At 43.4% G+C, this 19,058-nt stretch overlaps 1 protein-coding gene across 1 annotated transcript in view; it reads left to right on the top strand.

The window, feature by feature from the left end:
• Window positions 1-209: 209 nt before the first annotated feature.
• The window catches only part of LOC119539714 (androgen dependent TFPI regulating protein), a 68,200-nt gene continuing 49,351 nt past the window's right edge, over window positions 210-19,058 (top strand). Inside the window, exons 1-3 of the mRNA XM_037843430.1 lie at window positions 210-497; window positions 10,406-10,540; window positions 12,084-12,185. Of these exons, the coding sequence (XP_037699358.1) occupies window positions 345-497; window positions 10,406-10,540; window positions 12,084-12,185 (390 nt within the window). The 5' untranslated portion in view covers window positions 210-344. The remainder of the gene's footprint in view (window positions 498-10,405; window positions 10,541-12,083; window positions 12,186-19,058) is intronic.

Genomic DNA, 19,058 nt, shown 5'->3' on the forward strand with positions numbered 1-19,058 from the left:
GGCTATTTCATAATAACGTACAGAGAGTAAAGGCAGAGTACAAAGTGCCACCCTTGCAAGGCTCCCTGCCCTTTCCTAACCCTAACATTGAAATTTATGCAAATCTATAGATTATTTGCTATTACGTAAGTGCAGGCATCTAAAAACCAGCAGTAATCCTGTTCCCAGGTTTATTAGGTAAGGAGCCTTTAAGAGAAGCAAAGTTCAGCCCCTGTTGGAATTCTCCACCCTGAGGAGTGCATTTTCCACCTCTGGGGCGTGTGGAACAACCTCCTCCGTGACCCAAGGAAGGACTCCAGAAGGAAGCTCCTGAAACAACCACAGTTGTCTGCTCAGAGCTAGCCATGACAAGGGCCGCTACATGCATATACCACTTCCTTGTTCTGAGCTGGTATATTTTCCTCAACTCGTACATTTCACTATTAGGAGGGGTCCAGCAGAAATCCGAAATATTTCGAAATGGTGGTCGGTGGAAGTACTTGACACTCCTTAATCTGGTAAGCCCAAATGGGCGTCTCTACGTTTTATATGTATCAACTTTGCAGAACTAAATGCAAAATTCTGTTCTTTCTCTGCCTTTGTCATTGTTTGTGAATTTGGGCTTTCTCTTTTAGTTAATAATTTGCTCTGAGAAACCCAACTTGGAAATTTTCTGTAGCTACGTTTTGTTCCAGTTAATTGTAGAAATGCTCTTTTGAAAATAATCTTATCCTGGAACTTTTCTCTGATGACCCAGACTAAGGGTCCAAACTAATGAGTTCAGCATGGGTTTGACTACAAATGCAGGAGGGATTTTTAGCTGTTGTCTACTTGGGAAGTCTGGGAGGAAACAGCAGAGTGGCGTATGTTGTGTAGGAAGTGCAATTTGGAATAGAGGAATAATGCCATTTTAAAGCACACACAGACTAGTAGATTTTCTAAGAAAAGCAAACACGTTTTGCCATGTTCATATCCCACTCCAATTTTATATAAGTGCGGTCTCCATCTTAAAGGACAAATCACCCAACTGAATGGCAAATACATATTTTAAACTATTTTTTAAAAAAAGCTATTTAAAAACCAATCTTAGGACACAATCTCTGATTGTTTTCTAAACCCTTTGGGCTACATTCTGATGAATGAAGTGTGAATGAATGGGAGAAAAACAGATTTTTAAAAAATCTTCAGGGAATATGTAAAAGTATTTCTAAAGTTAAAAGACACAAGTGGGACATCTTTGGGGGATGCTAATAAATGTTTGGGATTTTTGACTAAAAGGTAGGGTGCTGTATAAACACCTGATTTCAGAAACTGTACAAAGTATTCCAATCCTCTGGAATCATAGTCCTTGTATAGACTATGTATGGTCAGAAAGAGGGACATTTGGAAATACCAAGGAGAGGAAACTGAATTCAGATTGAAGAACCCTGGACTTCCAACATTTTGCCATTTTGCCAGTACTTGTTTAAAAAATAGCTTTTGAATATGGGCCTGAAAGATCCGAGCTCCAAGTGCAGCTTTAGTGTCCTTAAAAATATCAAGGTGTTTGATTGTTTCAATTTTAGGACTTTATGAAAACAAACAAAACAAAACAGAAAAGGAAGAAAAAATACTTTTGTGGAGCTAGAGAATCATAGCAAAGAACAGCTTTGTGCCTCTGTTTGCTTTATATTAAAAACTGGCAACTGAAAGAGCTTGACATTAGAATCCAAATTGCAGTATGGAGGTCCCACCCCACACCGAGTGTGTTAAAGACACATTTATCACCTACTCCCACAAACCAGCCCCCTTTTACCATGTCTTGCCTGACTTCTTAATTCGAGTTCATTTGCAAGCCCCAGAGCCCTCATTTTTCCAAGAGTAGAAAAAAAAAAACACTTGTCAAAGATACTTTCCTAAGCACTAATCTCTTTTTTGGCTTCCTTGACTAATCAGCCACCAAATTCTATTAGTTTTTCCTTTTAAAAGTTTCTTAGGTTCCTCCCTTCCTCCCCAGTCATACAGTCATCTCCCATTCCAGGTTCTTATTATTTGTAACAGAATGACCATATCGTCTCTAAACTGTCCTCTCCTTATCCAATCCATTCATTGACCGTTCAGATTCCAGATTAATCTTCCCAAAGCACTGTTTTTGCTTGGTTTGGTTTTTAATATTATGACCTGGCTCGAGAATTTGTGGTCTGCTGCTCAAGGACCTACAGTGGTTACCTCTTACCTAATTGAATCAAATCCAAACTCCTGACAGAAGAGCTCACCTGTAGAACCAGCCTGCAAGTGTGGCTCCACCCTGGGAAGCTTGGTCTCGTCTGTAGGAAGGCCGTAGTCTTCATCACTGCTGGCCACAGGCTGCTTGCTCTCTCTTCTTTACCCATGCTCACACTGTCCTTGAACAAAATGCCAGCCAGTCCCTCTCTACTGTTTGCTGCCTTCCTAGACCACCTGAAATTCCATATTTCCCCCAAAATCTTTGCTGACCAACTCCAGCCCCAATTTTTCCTTTCTCTGAGTTGGTGGTTTGGTTTTATTTGTTTGTTTGTTTTTTAACAGCATCTCTCTGTCCCTGCTTATTTATGTACAGTACAGTCTATTTTTCAACCACCCCCACCCCATGTTACTAGTAACATTCCAATTAACTGCAAATGGCTCAAAATCAGAAGTTAGAGGTCCTTACCAACTCTAAAATTTTAAAATTCTACATTGTTTTTGCCACCATGGTAGGCACCAAGGATCCCCATAATAAAAACTGGTGACTCGGTCTGTTGACTTGACTTGACCTCAGCTTTTTCTGCATCCCTGTGCAATAGGGTCTCTTCTGACATCTTCTGGCTTTTGAGAATGAGCAGAGAGGCTCTTTAACTGTGGCCATTTTCTTGCTGAGCTCTGTTAGGCTGTCATCTGGAAAGTGTGACTTAATGTCATGTTTCTTAATAGGTTAAGATAGGTTGAACTGGATACAAGCACTCCTGGAATTGGTGGTAGTGGTGGTTGCCCCTAAAATTAGGCTCTGTGACCAATTCCTGCCTAGTACCTAAGACAGTAAAAGAAGGAGAGAGGAGATGTGAGTCTCCAATGAATGGCAGAGGAAACTGGCCCCAGGGAAGAAGCAGCCAGTTCTCCTTGGGGAGTGAGAGGCTGTGTAGCACAGTGGTTACAGGCAAGGCTCTGGAACAGCCTGTCTGGGGTACCACTTCAGTTGCACCACTCGCTGGCTCTGTGATGCTGGGCAAGTTACTTCTTTGTGCCTCCCATTTCCGCATCTGTCAAATAGAAATAAAAATAGTACCTAGCCACAGAGTGACCATGAGGGATCCATGAGCTGACACGTGGGAAACACTCAAAATCATGTCTGCACAGTGTGAGTGCTAGATGATGGAGAGAAGTTGGGAGGTGGTGGTGAGCTTCGAGGCATCTCATCTTTGCAGAGGTGAGGGTTATTTAGTAGGATGTCCTTCTCACTGAGCACTAGGTTGGTGGATGACGGATCTGGGCAAGGTGCATGTAGACCAACTAGAGGAGCTTGAACCACTGCTTCTCCTGCTATAGCTGGCCAGGCTCTGACACCAGAGCCACCCTGACTTCAGGTCTTGGGGCCGTTCTGCGTCCACTGGAGTATGGAACAAAAATGAGTAAGCCTTGCAAAGGTGAGCCATTCAACTGAGCCTCCCTGCCCCACTCTGTGGTCACTGGCCAGTCTGTTGACCAACCCTCAGCCTTAGTGGGTGTCTGTGGAGGCAGGGAGCAGGGGTGTCCTCAGACACGGGGGCCTGACGTCCTAGTGGTGGAGGCTGTGGCTCAGGCATGGGGCAGCAAGTCAGAGCTTAATGGGGAAGCCCCGGAAGGTGGGTGAGGAGACCAAGGACACTGCTGTGGATAGCAAATGCCTGAGTTTCCCACAAAGGTTATTCGCCCTCTTCTCCATCCATTCCACTCCCAACCAGGGATGGCCCCTGACCCCAGGGAACCTGAACTGGGGGGGAGGGAGACACTCAGCCATAACAATCTGGCTGTTGCAGAGCTCATAGGGTTTGTAATTGGGATCTCCAGGGGTGATTCTGGGTAGGTGCCACCCTGTGGCCCCACTCCCCTTCTCCATTAGAGGCTTGACCTTTCCCTTGTCCTCATAAATCTGACCTCATTATCCTCAAACAATGGCAACAGTATCACAAAGGTCTTTGTGGGGTGGGAAAGCAGTGCTTGGCAAGAGGGGTTCTGAGGACCTCCTTTGGTCCAAACTTCAAGGCAGACCCTAAATGGTGAGAAGATGGGGACCCATTCACGTTACAGCACTCACTTCGATTCTTAGGGCTGACTTTTAATTTCCATTATTAGGTTAATACATTAGTTTTTGGAACTCTTAACTAAACAGAGTCAGACAATGTCTATCTTTGCTCCACAAAATATTTAAGGCCTCTTTTTTAGCTCTTTGATAGCTGAGAGGATGAGGGCTCAGAGAGGGGACTCATCAACCCCCTGCCCCCGAAATAAAATAGCTATAATTTATTGAACAACCATGACAGGATTTTCGAAGGCTCTTTATTCACAGTAGATAGATTAGTGATCAAAGGCCTGGTATCTGAAGCCAGACTGTCTCTCCCACTGAATTGCTGTGTGATCTTGAGTGAGTTACTTAACTTCTCTGTTAAGAACTCCCTTTTCTCACATGTGGTGGATACTGTGGAGAGGCAACCAGATCTCCCCATCTCCCCTGGACTGAGGTGCTCACTCCAGTGCTGCTAATGGCTCAAGGCTCCCGGAATTGCCCTCAGCAAGAAGGCAGCTGCCTCACCCAAGGTTTACACCCCCTCCCAGGAAATTGCTGCAGCCAATGCCTGGTTGATTTGGGCTTCAAGGGCCTAGCTCCAGGACAACGCTGAGGGCCTTTCCAGCTCCAGAGTTCCTCAAAGGGTCTACTGAGACCATCATGCAACTGTGCTGCCATTCAGCTCCTTCTGATGCTCATTCCTGCTCCCTCCCTCTCCCAGGTGTTCCAAAGAGCATTCCTCAGTGACCACCCCTTGCAGGCAGATCTCAATCTCACATCCTGTTTCCCAGGGAATCTGACCTGCATCATCCTGTAAAATAGTAAACAGGCAGTTTTCTTCTCATCTTTCTTCCTCTCCCATTTCCTCCTCCTCCTTCTTCTTCCCTCCACTACCTCCTCCTCCTCCTCTTCCTCCCAGTTCTTCATACTGTTCCTACTATTATTACTATGTTAACACAGAGCCTCCCTGGTCTGTATTATGTGTACTACAGCCTCTGGCCTCTCACAGGCACTTGGTGAATGTTGCTGTTCTGGTTTGCTAGAGCTGCCATTATGCAAAATACCAGAAATGGATTGGCTTTATAAGGGGGGGGGGGCTATTTGGTTACAAATTTAAAATTCTAAGGCCATAAAAATGTCCAAACTAAGGCATCAACAAGAGTATCCTTCACTGAAGAAAGGCTGATGGCATCCAGAACACCTTTGTCAGCTGGGAAGGCACGTGGCTGGTGTCTGCTGGTCCTTTGCTCCTGGGTTGTGTTTCAGCTCCTCTGTCTCAGTTCCTGTGCATTCTTGCTTGTTCTCCCAGGGCTTTTCTCTCTAAGCATCCCGTGGTCCTCTCTTAGCTTCCCTGGAGCAAACTCTGGGCTTCATCTCTTAGCTTAGTTTCTCCAAATGTCCTTCTGTCTCCAAGCATCTCCAAGAGTCAGGAAGGGTCTGTGTCAGCTCTTGAGTTCTCTCAAGTAATCCAGTGAACCAATCAAGACCCACCCTGAACGGGTGGAGTCCATACTCCATGGAAATAATTTAATCAAAGGCCCCACCCACAGTTGGATGAGTCACATCTCCATAGAAACTCAATCAAGAGTTCCCACCCAAGAAGATTGGGTTAAAAGATCATGACTTTTGTGGGGGGCATAATATATCCAAACTGGCACAGTTGGCTTATAATTGCATGACCAGGGAGGGGTCTCAACTGGCAGGAGACACTTTCTAAGGAGCTCCATCCTACTTGCAGGATACTCCGTCCCAGACTACTGCTGCCCGAAGCTGTCATCAGTCTACAACCCTCGCCAAGCATTCTTAGGATTCTTCTTCCCAATCTGTCCCTCGGTGGTCTTGGTCTCTTCTCTTTTTTCCCCTCATCATTCCAACTTGTGTTCTTCCTCTCATTCCTTCTTTAAGTTCTTTAACTCATTCTTCTATCTCAGTTTCTAAAGCTAAATACACAAGAATGCTTGTTGAAATAATGTATTGCACAAGTACACAGGTACTTGACAAAGGCTGTCTTCTACTCACACCCAACTCCACCACCCTTACCACCCCCGCTCTACAAAATACTCATCACGGTTAGTCAGCATTTGCTGTTTTTTTCTGAAACAGTCTTCCACTGCAGGTGTTGCATCACAGGGAGGAGAAGACTAAGAAAGTCCCAGCTGGCGCAGTGGGGCCCAGAGTGCTGAGCGAGGGGCTGGGTTACTTGACTCATCCGACAAGAGTGGTAATATACTGCCCAGGAAACTCGTGGAATCTCCCTCACTGGAATTATTTTTTACATAGAAGAAATTCTCATTTCCTGAGGTATTTTAAGAGGGTTTTGGCTTAAAGGCAAGGAAATAGAGTTGATGACTTCGAAAAGCGAAGTTTCTGTGATTTCAAGAGGGTGTGGATTTTGTTTGGACACATTAATGTAAACATTAAATATCCTTGCGCTACCATTTCTCCAATTGCACTAGTTATAATAAATGAATGAATGAATGAATGAATAAATAGATAAAATAAATTCAGCCCTGTCCCAGGTGATAAGTTTTTCAGTTAGCAAAAGAAATGAGAGTCACCCAGGAACACTCGCCAGGAGCGCGGAATTAGGAAAAACTGGTAGAAAAGAAAAGCCAGAGAGCAGCAGCCCTGAAGTAAACTTTGAACAAAAAAACACCATTAACCCTGCTTTCCTGGGCAGCCAGAATTGTTGAGAAATGTAAATGACAGTCATTTTGTTGGAAGATCCTTAAAAGAAGGCCAGTTGTTGCTATCTTAATTTTGAACGCTACCAGCTTGTCCCTCCAGATTTTTCTTTGTGTATGTGTGTGATATAAACGGGTATGTTGTCCTCGGAGGATGAGCAGCTGAGCCAAATCTGTCTTAGGCAGCCTCCAGGAAACCTCCCAGTTGAGCTCACCACTCCTCACACTCCCAGCCCTCCAGCTCTGACCCAGTGGCTGCTCACCAAGCTACTTTATGTCCCAGCACTCGCCGGATTACTTTTTTGGATACCACCCTAGGGCCTCCCTCCTGAGCTTGTAAACGCCTAAGTGGGGGCTCAATAAATATTCCTTGTGGATTCCGATCCTGCACGTCAACGCTGGTTAAGATCACTGGAGATGATGCTTTCCTGACTGCACACTTGGCATCCGTGCATTGTGGCATTTGCCTGGGCACTAATGTGTGAGCTGGGGGTGGATGGGGAGGGGAGAAAATTTTTATTGATGAAGGAGAAGTCACGGAGGGTCTGAGTAATTTGTTCTTTTCCCCAATCCAATTTCCACATTCTGTGACTGGAAAATGCAAGAGAAAGTCAGGACAAGCTTGACTCATGCTGACTCTAGGAAGCTTTGTCCGCAGGAGAGCCGTCACGTGGGATTCACACGCTGGGTGGAGGCCGCCTCTCCCCAGAGAGGGAAAGCCTGGCGGTTGCTCAGTGCCTGGTGATTTGCTGGGCTGATGGAACAGTGTGGAACTCCTCTCCCGGGCCCGGGCCCCCGGCCTGCTGTTCCCAAGTGAGGGTGAGCCTGCTGTGGCCTGAACCTCTGGACCTGAAAGCAGCTGGGGCCTGGGCACATTTATAACCTCCATGCCTGGCAGGTACAAATGCAGGCCCTTTAGGAGCCCAGTGTCAGAATTACCCACAACAGCTGAGAGGTTTCAAATGGTGTCCAGAGGTCACTCTGGAGGTTATTCTTACACATTATATAGACACCCCTTTTTAGGTTTTAGTGTATTGGTATAGCTAGAAGGAAATACCTGAAACTACCAAACTGTAACCCAGGAGCCTTGATTCTTGAAGACGAGTGTGTAACTATGTAGCTTACACGGTGTGTCTGTGACTGTGAAAACCTTGTGGTTCACACTCACTTTGTCCATTGTATGGACAGATGAGTAGAAAAATGGGGACAAAAATTAAATGAATAATAGGGGGAAAGTGGGGGACAGGATGTTTTGGGTGTTCTTCTTTACTTGAATTTTTATTATTGTTTTTATTCATTTTTATTTTTTTTTTTGAGTAATGAAAATGTTCAATTTTGGTGATGAATGCACAACTATATTATGGTACTGTGAACAACTGATTGTACATTGTGGATGGCTGTAGGGTGTGTGAAAATATCTCAATAAAACTGAGTTTAAAAAATTACCCAATAATGAAAAGTGGGGTGGCAGCCCCTTCATGGCATTTGACAGTGTCACCACAGCCCTCCCTGGACTGTCTCCAGCCCCCTTCCTTCAGGAATGCAGGAGTTACACTGTACAGTCCTAGTTCTCTGCCCTTCTCATCGTTCTTTGCTACCTTTGCTGTCCTCTGCCCCTAACAGTGCCTTAGAGGAGGACATTTCCTGCCAGCTTTTGCTTCTCACTTCTCTCCTCTTTTTTTTCTCTCTCTCTCCAACATTCTCATTCTTCCCTGAGGAGGGCTCAATTCCCAGTATCCCCCCAGCCCTTCTCTCTCTTTAGACTACCAGGTATGAATCTCCAAATGCAAGCTCCTCTAGCATGTGGTTCTCACCCTTAGCAGCACGTGGTTGGAATCACCAGGGAAGATTTTAAGAACCCCAGTGTCTCGGCTGTAACCCCCAGATGGATTAAATTAGAATCTTGGGGGTGGGACTCCAGCTTCACTCTTTTTTGAAGTTGTTTTAATTCTCCCATTTGGAGATAATTGTCTCTCCCTGATCTCCTATAGTGCTGTATCTGGACTGCTCTTAGAACCCTGAGCTTTTCTTTATTTTTTGTTTTTAAAGTGTGGCTCAAGAACCAGACTCTAGCTTGAATCCTGGCTTTGGCTTTTGCCAGCCATCAGGTTTGAGGCAAGGTTCTTAATCTCTCTGTACTTCTGTTTCATCTGTGAAATGGGAGAAAGGGTCATAACTGGATCTACCTCATGAGTATGTTGTGAGATTTAAAAGCTGAGATCAGTGCCAGGGACAATAACAAGTGATCCATAAACACAAGCTGTTACAGCTTGGAGACGGCAATAAGATTCTTAAATGATGAATTTACATCTAATCCAGTCTTCTTTAAGGATCACCTGAAGGGCTTGTTAAAAAGACAGTTTCCTGGCCCCCAGGGATTTGATTCCATAGACTGGGGCAGAACCGAGGCTCTGCATCTCTAGAAGCTCCCGGGTGAGGCTGACGCTGCTGGTTTGTGGACCCGTGTGGTATAAGCTCTGACCTCATCCGCCACTGTGGCCTCTCCTTCCACCCCCAGCCCAGGGAGTGGCACGAAGTTGACTCACTAGAGCTTTCCCAGAGTCCAGACTTCCCCACAGCAGACTTGGTCCATCTTTGCCCAGCTCCCAGGGTTCCAGAACTTGCCTTGGATCAGACGTTAAGGGTAAGCCCAGATGGCGCCTCATGTGTGGATCCATCCAAAGCTCTCAGAGAATAGGATGGATCCCAAGGCAAACGCAAACTTGGTCTTGTGACCCATGAGGCCTTAAGTCAGAAGCTATGGGTTTGCACAAAGCAGTCAGAATGGGACATGGTTACCTTAGATGTTGTATTACTTCCTCGAAAAAGGCTTTGCTTCCCTTGTACCTGCCCTCAGGGATGTAATGGAACTTGGGGTCTCAGCAGAACCCATATCTCTGTAGTGCCTGCGACATCCCTTCTTATGGTGAGAAGTACACTGGCTCCTCCCACAGATAAACATGGCGCCATTTTGAGCATCTCATCCAGGAGAGCACCCAGGTCCTTCATGGCTGTTTTGACCCTGAGTTCGGCTTCTTCAAATGATATTTCAGCACTAGACGTTTTTCTTAATTTTTCTTCCCTGGAAGAGGCCAGGTTATGTCCACCATTGTGTCTGCTTCTGCCTTTGTACTGCTTATTTACTTCTTCCCATCTCTTCATTTCTTTGAGCCAAGATATCCATCTCATTATAGTCTCCTTTAAAGCTGACTATTTTGTTTTCATTTTAGCTGAAGTCCATTACACTAAATACTGTACACATTATTAGCCCCTAAACGACTTTACTCAATCAGTTTTAGCGAGCGAGGTCAGGGCCCATTGAGCTGAAAGCCTGGCCCTTGGATTGGCTTCAATCAAAACAGCCAAACACCCCCCTCCTTCTCAAATCAACATTGCTCCCAGAGGGATGGAGTTCTACGTCAGTGAAGAATGTATTAATTAAAGCAAATGAAAATGCCCTCATTTGTTGTAATGAATGTAGTTCTTGCAGGCCATTTTCTTTGGGGTCGCCTGCCTGGATGATGTGCTGAAAAGAATTAAAGGGAAAGAAGACGTCAAGTTCATAACCGCCTTCAGAGACCTGCTTTTCACCACACTGGCTTTTCCTGTATCCACAGTAAGTTGTAAAGATGGATCCATAATACAATACACATGTACACATGGACCGACACTTCTCCTGGGTAGCAAGGCTGCCAGGGAGCCCTTTAATGGGAAACCAGAATGACTGCATTTGAACAAATGTCCTGTCAGGAGTCTGCAAGGCATTGCCTAGAGCCTGGATGACCTGGGGCTCATTACTGGTGAACTTTCTCACTACCTTTTGTAACTTAGTGAAGGCTTCACTCCAGATACTTATTGTTTTCTAAAGGGGAAGTTCGAAGGAACTTTCTCAACCAAAACACAACTGGGAGAACCTTGGTTCCATCAGGGTGATGGCAGTGGCAGGTGCTGGGGAGAGAGATAACTACTTGCCCTTTTACATCCTGTTTCACTTGCTCTGATAAGCCTTTGTTACTTCTGCAATGGAAAACCATCAAATAAAAGTTATTTGTACAAAAAAAGGATATAATGAGAACCTTCAGCGTTGGCACATGGAAAGGCAGACTGTCTGAAATAACCTGGTGCAGGTCCCACAGTGGGTACTCATTCATTTTGTTGAATGAATGGACGTTGGGAAAAAGCAAGACATACGCAAGGGACCATCGGCTTGTTTGCTGAACATGTTGCACTGTTCAGGTTTCCATTCATTAGCTAGAATGGAAACAAATGGAGATCGAGCAGGACTATAATTAGAAAAGGCTATCTTCTTCCAACTTCCTATGTTACTGACACTTCAAACTAAAATGCAAAATGAAACTCTCTAAACACTAATGAGCTCTCAGATAATAGAGCAAGGACTGGCATTCCGGGTCTACTTGGCAGACATCTCCACCACCCCCATCCCCCATAAATCCTCTAAAGCCTAAGTTTTTATTAATGATGGAGTCTCTTCATTTTTTAAAGCTTAGAAATTGAGACTATGAAGTTGAAGAAGATAGGAAGATCGGATTAATGGTGTTTATTTTTCCATCTCGGCACTGACTTTGTAACATAGAGGACAGATGCTTTGATAGGTCATCTAAGGTGTACAAGAGGAGAGGATCGAACCCAAGTTCTGAGCTGTGGAGAAGTCCAACTCTCAGTTAATAACCCTGGGAGTTTGTCACTTCTCTCCCAGCCTTCCTTCTCCCCTTTGCCATGCCTATTCATCGGCTGGGCAAGAAAACTGAGGCCATTCAGTTTACCCACTGTCCGCATTCGTGATGAAAGCATAGAGAAGAGAGAATTCATTGGTTAAAATGAAATACTTAATGATCTGTGAATCTTGTTTATCCATATCCTCTCCACCTGCCACAATGACAAACAATTGATCTTTATCTCTCAAGCAAACTGAGGAATCCCCAGAGAGAGAGAATAAAACAATTCTATAACAATTTTTTTTCTTCCTTTTGCATTCCTATAAGGTATACACAAAGTATCTTTAAAACTGATATATATTTTGTTTTACCATGCTTCCTTGACAGTCTTAGAAAGCTCTGATTAAAAACTAATGGTGCCCTTTTTGTGTTTTATTTTCTGATTAAAAACTAATGGTGCCCTTTTTGTGTTTTATTTTCTAGTTTGTATTTTTGTCATTCTGGACACTGTTTCTGTACGATCGAGAACTCCTTTACCCTAAGGCCCTGGATGGTATCTTTCCAGCATGGCTGAATCATGCAATGGTGAGTGAGGGGGAAAAAATAAAGAACATAGAAAGCCAATAGCTTCTGTACTGAAAACTCCAAAGTGTTTTATGTTTCCAAACTTCTCCCCAACTCCCAGCATGCCTTTCACTCCTCCTCCTCCACCTGCCACTATTTATTTAAAAGAGCCCATTGATAGGATGAAATGAACAAAAACTAGTGCTGTCATGGTACAGAGGTTGCTGAGAAAAGAGGGGTTGTTCAGGCAAGATTCTCTACCAAGTTCCTTATGATGTCATTGGAAAGACATGCAACCGTAAGGGCAGGCAACTTTTGACAACTGTATTGATACAAGAGAAGCTGCTTCAACAAATGACATATAATGACATTCCAACCTGGGCACTAGGTATGGAAGAAAGAAAGCTTGGAAAAAAAAAATCTACCCCAACATCCAAAGACTAACTCACAGCTCAGCAGCAGCTTCTCAGCTACCACATCACCAGGACGAGGTATCGCAAGTGGAATTATTGTTTACGTATTTCCATGAATAAATTCCCATTTGGTTTTTTTATTCATTCATTTACTTGTGATGGGCTGATGAGCAAATGGGGCTGCAATAAGGTTGTCAAGGTCTCTGAAGGAGGCGAGATTCTTGAGTCATCGAAGCCTCAAGCATTAGCTAATTGTTCAAAATCCTAGCTCAGCTTCTCAACATTACAGGCGTATTTCCACATTACTCAGGAGTTTATGAGGAGATCTCAGATCCTGTGACATTTAAAACCCAGGGGGAAAACGACCAGGTAGTAGAATAGCCAGGCTTCTCAAATTCAGTCTTTCTTCTATTCCCAACTCTTCCATTGTCTTAAAATTCAAGGAATTGCCGATTTGGAAAAGAAACTCAGTCAACTAACACCCTGCTCCCTCTCATGCATCCTTCCTCCCCAAAGCACTTATTTTCAGTTTATGTGATCAGTGAGATATTGATTATTGACTGATTACTTTAACCAGATTCTGATTGATTTTAGAGTTGAGTACCAAAAACTCTATGTTGCATATTCTCCTCACAGGGATACCCGCTCTACCATCTTCCCCTTGTCAGACAATCCTATCACCCTTTCCATTTATCGCTATCATTAATACCAGGCAAAGCTATGTAGAGAATATTCCTGCATTTTTGTAGAACTTTACACTGGATGAAGTATGTTCCTCAGAGATGAGCTCATTTAACTCACACAATCTTCTTTACATGTTACTATAATCCTAATTTTTATGAATGGGAATAAAAAAGCTCAGAGAGGTTAAGTGATTTGCCCAGGGCCATGGATCTCCTAAGTGGCATAGCTAGGCTTTAAATCTAAGACCAATTTGTACTTTGTTACCTTTTGATACAGGAAGTCCAGAACTTGTAGCTTGGTCTGGTTTCATAGTTCACCAGACAAATTAAAAGGATGTCACTTTGCCTGATTAACATAGTAAAGTGAGAATTCTCACGTTAAAAAAGTCCAGAATCCCCATCTGTATGGTAAAAAAGCCAAAACGTAAGAAATTGAAGAGGCTCAAAACCACTGGTTGAGCTAAATGTTACTAAAATAAAAAGGCACAAGCTTGAAAGTATCTTTTATTTGGGGCCAAACCTATATATCAAACACCATTTCAAGGTCTTGAGTGCTCATCTTGTAATTTTCTTACAACTAAGCTTGCCGCCTCATTGGGGTCCAATTTTCCACATTGAAGCAAAGTTGGATTTCCTCCAGATAGTTGTGATGGTAACATCCAGCATTTATGACCTTGCTAAACAGCCATATGGATTTTTGATAATTTTGGTAGCACATAGTTAATGTGTATCAGATGCATGTGCTAATTAGCAAGGCAGATACTGTACAATAGATATCCTTAAATAGTTTTGTGCTTTCACCACCTGGAGGTTTCTGTTGACCATGCTCCTTGTCCTTTGGTCAATCAATTAAACTGGATCCCTGAGAGATAAGGGGCTAAGGTCAAAGGAGGTGGGACAATGGCAAGGAGGAAAGAAGCAATGGAAGCAACATGCCTTCGGTCAAAGAACCCTTTGTCTGGCTGTTAACTTAATTGAAGAAACTCCTAACAGAGCCATGTCTAGGAGAAACTCACATCAGCAACACTAGCATTGGGTGTCCCCATTGTGGTCGTTCCTGAACATCCGCACGTCCTTTTGGTGTCTGCTCCGATCTCCTGGTGTCCTCATGGCAGCCTCTCGTCCCTCTCTCCCAGGAGTGTCTTTTCCTCCGGACATTTTCTCAAGGAATGCTCTCTGACAACTTCTTAAATACTAGTATGGACCAGTATGGAAATGACTGTTACTGGGCCAATTTGTGAACACTTCCCACATTTAACAGTGGCCTTCAATGACAACCCAAAGGAGCAAATACAGTGCTGGGTGACAGCCACCGCAGCAGCCAGGGGAAGGATGATGGGCAATCAGGCTTGACATTTGGTACTAGTTGCCTCCACCTGGGGCTGGCCCTGCTTTCAAAGGAAATCATTCCCTGTATGCTCCGTTTCCCTTTCCACAATATAAGAATTATTGCCATGCATAACCAGCATCATGCTTTCCTGAAAGGTTCTTTCATTTTACAACAGTCCTTATGTTTGCTATTCTAGCCTTAGATTGGAAATATTTTCCCTGTTGCCATTTGTGATGTTGCCCTGGGTTTTATGATTAGTATTTGTCAAATTAAGAAATGCCACTCTCCCCCTTTGACAGAGTGGTTCTAAGACCTCCGTGACTAATCATGAGTGCTTGGACTTCTCCCAGCCCAACCCTTCCAGGTCACTGGAAATGTGCCATTGCAGTAGGACCATTCCAAGCTGCCTGTTGTCTCTAAATGCCATTTTCCTGCTCTCATTAGGTATTCAGACCCAATAGTGACGTCAGTGCCAGTGATGTACACGCCTCAACCATCGACCAGCTGTCTTTGCTGGTGACCTAAGATGTGCCATTTCTGCCTGATTGCCTTATTTAAAGTAGATCAACCTTCGTGTTTTATTGCTAAGCAGTTCTCTAGCCTGCTTGAAAGAAGGGAAAGTACAGCAAAGGTTTCCTTCAGGTTTTGCCAGGAAAACATTAACTCCTCAGGTCTTATCTAAATGACTACTAAAGATAGAACCAGAGCAGACAGATTTAAATAGAAGTAAGAGAACTCTCAGTAACTGAGGAAATTATCAGATCCTAACCGGAGGGAGCTGTGGAATTTATTTCTCTGGGAATCAACCTAAATTGTTCAGGTTGCCATGAAGAAGAAATAAAATAGATCAGAGAACCCCCTCAGAGCCCCTCCATAGTAAAAAATAATCCATGACTACTGAGTGTGTGTGCAAGCACTTTATAAACTGATAAGGACTACATAAATATGTTATTGTGTAGAATGTAAGAATTCCCAGCCGGTATCTATCCATCCTACTCTCAAGCCATGATTATAGAGTTTTAAAACTATGAAAGACTTCATTAATATTAATAAATAGGGTGTGCTGGTTTGCTAATGCTGCTATTATGCAAAATATCAGAAATGGATTGGCTTTTAATAAGGGGGTTTATTTGGTTATAAAGTTACAGCCTGAAGGCCATAAAGTGTCCAAGGCAAGATGTCAGCAGTAGGGTATCTTCACTGGATGATGGCCAGTGGCATCCGGAAAACCTCTGTTAGCTGGGAAGGCACGTGGCTGGTGTCTGCTTGCTCCTAGGTTGCGTTTCAGCTCCTCTCAGCTCCTGTGTGTTCTTCAAAGTGTCCCTTGAGGCTGTAGCAAGCGACTTCTGTCTGAGCTCTTATATGGTTCCAATAAACTAATCAAGGCCCACGCTGAATGGGCAGGGCCACACCTCTGTAAATTATCTAATCAGTTATCGCCTACAGTTGGGTGGGTTACATCTCCATGTAAAAAACCTGATCCAAAGGTTCCAACCTAATCAACACTAATACATCTGCCCCCATAAGACTGCATCAAAAAACATGGCTTTTTCTGGGGGACATAATATATACAAATTGGTAAATAGCAGTTTCAAATCAATCTGCTATTAAGAGACAGGCCTTACCTTGGCTCTTTACCTTGGAGGTAGTACCTGATACAGCTTAGCTATTTAACGTATTGTCATTTATTCACTTGAAAAATAATTATCATGTACCTAATGTGTACGGAACTTTGAGATTGATACTTGACTTCTAGCATCCTTAAATCTGGTTGAGACTAGTATACTCACATAATGTTGAAATAATAAAATAATTGTTAGTTACTAATACAAGACATTGATTTGGTGGGGACATGCAGTGGAAAATGATTATTGCCAAATGAGTGGTGTGGATTTGGGGGCTTGTATGCCCCGGCCTGGCTGTGACTGACAGGGGAGGCATGGCTGGATGAGCTGCAAAGCCTTTGAGCCCTTTCCCAGGGATATGGTGGGGTGTCAGAATGCCAAAGGAGTGACACTCTAAGCCTTCCAGTTTCTCCCTCAGTGAGAGCGTGAAAGATGTTGTCAGTCACTAGGATTCAGACCCAATCTCAGATCTGCTCTTCCACCCAGAAGCTTGATGTGGTGGGAAATTGTTGGGCTGCTGAATAGAGGTGGCTGCCTCATGAGGCGTGAAGAAGGTCAAGTGTGGGCACGAGGCCATCCTCCTTCCCAAGTGTCACCAACCCCTTCCCCTCCCCGCCCTCACTCCCTGCCTTCACCCCAGCCCTGCCTCTGGGTGGAGGAGACCCACAGTCTAGAAAGGCAAATGACCTTCTAGATAGCTCAGTAGCTTTCAACCTTTAGGGAACAGACCACTTTGCGAATCTAATAAAATCTCTGGACCATTCCCAAAGAAAAATGTGAATACCCACAAAATTTTGTATATAATTTTAGGAGGTTTATGGATCCTCAAAATTCCATCTATGGGCCTCAGGTTAAGGACTCCTGACATAACTGAGCATTCACTTGAAAAGGAGACATCCAGGTCATTTTCAAAGCTGAATTCAAATCAAAAAGACAAAATCAAGAATTATTCCTTAAAAAAAAAAAAGCATTATTATGTGCTTATCACTGTTTAAATCTCTATGGAATGACAAAAGAAATATGAGATGTGGTCTCTAATCTTAAGAAGCTTAAAGTAAAGTAAATATATTAAGTATATATGTATATTTACTATATTTATAATATGTGTATATTATATCTAGTTTAGCTAAGGTATATTATAATTAATAAGCAAAGCATTGGACCGTAACATAAGGGAGTGCTAATAAGTATTTCTTGAGTACCTACTAAGCAACAGGCCCTGTTCTAGGAGCTGAGGATGCAACAAAAAATGAAACCATCAAAAAGCCTTTCCTTGTGAAACATGCATTTATTCCAGTGGGGAAGGCAAACAATGAACAAGTAGACAATAAATGCATAATATAATGCTCAGTAGTGAGGAGTGCCAAAACTAAAAATAAAGCAGGATAAGGGCCCTGAGTGATGTGCATACGTTTGTGTGTGTGAGTACGTATGTGTGTGTGTGTATATGTGGTAGTAGGTTTAATAGGGTGTAAGGGAATTAGGGTGGTCAGGGAATGCTGATATTTTAACAGAAATTTGGGTAAAGGGAAAGAGACAGCCCCGGGAAAATCTGGCAGAAAGATGGTTCAAGCAGGCAGAAAAAGTCCATAGACCCTGAGAGGAAAATCAGCTTGACACATTGCAGAAACAACCAGTATGCTGGAGTGGCCAGATCACAGAGTTGGTAAAGGGGTTTAGATGGAGAGTGTAGGGATAAAGGCAGGGTTCTGATTATGCAGGCTGGGCCTTGCATGACTTGCAAGGAATTTGGATTTTATTCTCAGTATAATGAGAATAAGAGACCTTTTTAGGGAGGCCTTATCTGACCCCCCTAATACACATATACTTCATAAATATATATATTTTTTCCTTAGCACCTCTGTTGATCTATTGATATATATCTCTATCTTATCTGTCATCATCTATCTATCATCTATGTCTGCCTGTCTAATCTCTATCTAATCTCTCTCTATATTTGCTTGCATTTCAAAAGTATCCCACTCACTATGGTGTGAAAATAGTCTCTTAGGGTGGACACAAGTAAAAGTGGGATGGGGGAGGGGAGGCGTGAAGACCAGTTAGGAAATTATTGCAAAGCGTGGCAGGACCTGATGGAAGTGTGGGCTGGGCTAGTGGCAATGGGGTTGATGTGCTTGTATTGAGGAGGGATCTTGAATGTAGAGTCAACAGGATTCACTGAATTGTGGTAAAAAGAGAGGAGGTGAGATTTTTAGCCTAAGCAACAGGTGCTCAGGAGGTACAAGGGTTGTAGAGGAGGAAATCAACTGTTCTGTTTGGGTATTCTAAGTTGAAGATGCCCATGAGACACTGAAGTGAAAGAGTGGAATAGACGGCTGGACATTTCAGCCCAGGGGAGATTTCTGGGCCATTGACACAAATTAGGCTGTCTTCAACTTAAAGATTGGTTTTATAGTCAAACTGAAAGCAATAGCCTAGGGAGTAGGTATGATTAGAGAAGATATCCCAGCCAACTTTCAATGGTTGAAAAGAGGAGCTGGAGGACTTAACAAAGGAGACTGAGAAGGAGGTGCCAATGAGCTATGAGGAAAACCACAGCAGTCCAATCTCTTGGAAGTTAAGCATAAAAATATTTCAAGAAAGAGGAAGTATTTTATGTCAAAAGCTGCTGAGACACCAAGTCAGATGACATAAGCTGACCTGAGTAAGAATTTTCCATCAGATTTGGCAATATTGAACTCACTGGAGAGCTGCGTAAGAGTGGTTTAGATGGAGTGGTAGGGGAAGTACAGCCTCAATAATGTTGTATGTATTAGTTTCATATTGCCACTGTGACAAATTACAACAAATGTAAGTGGCTTAAAAAACATGAATTTATTATC

This window comes from Choloepus didactylus, chromosome 7, assembly GCF_015220235.1.
Source record: "Choloepus didactylus isolate mChoDid1 chromosome 7, mChoDid1.pri, whole genome shotgun sequence".
NCBI classification, from domain to species: Eukaryota; Metazoa; Chordata; class Mammalia; order Pilosa; family Megalonychidae; genus Choloepus; species Choloepus didactylus.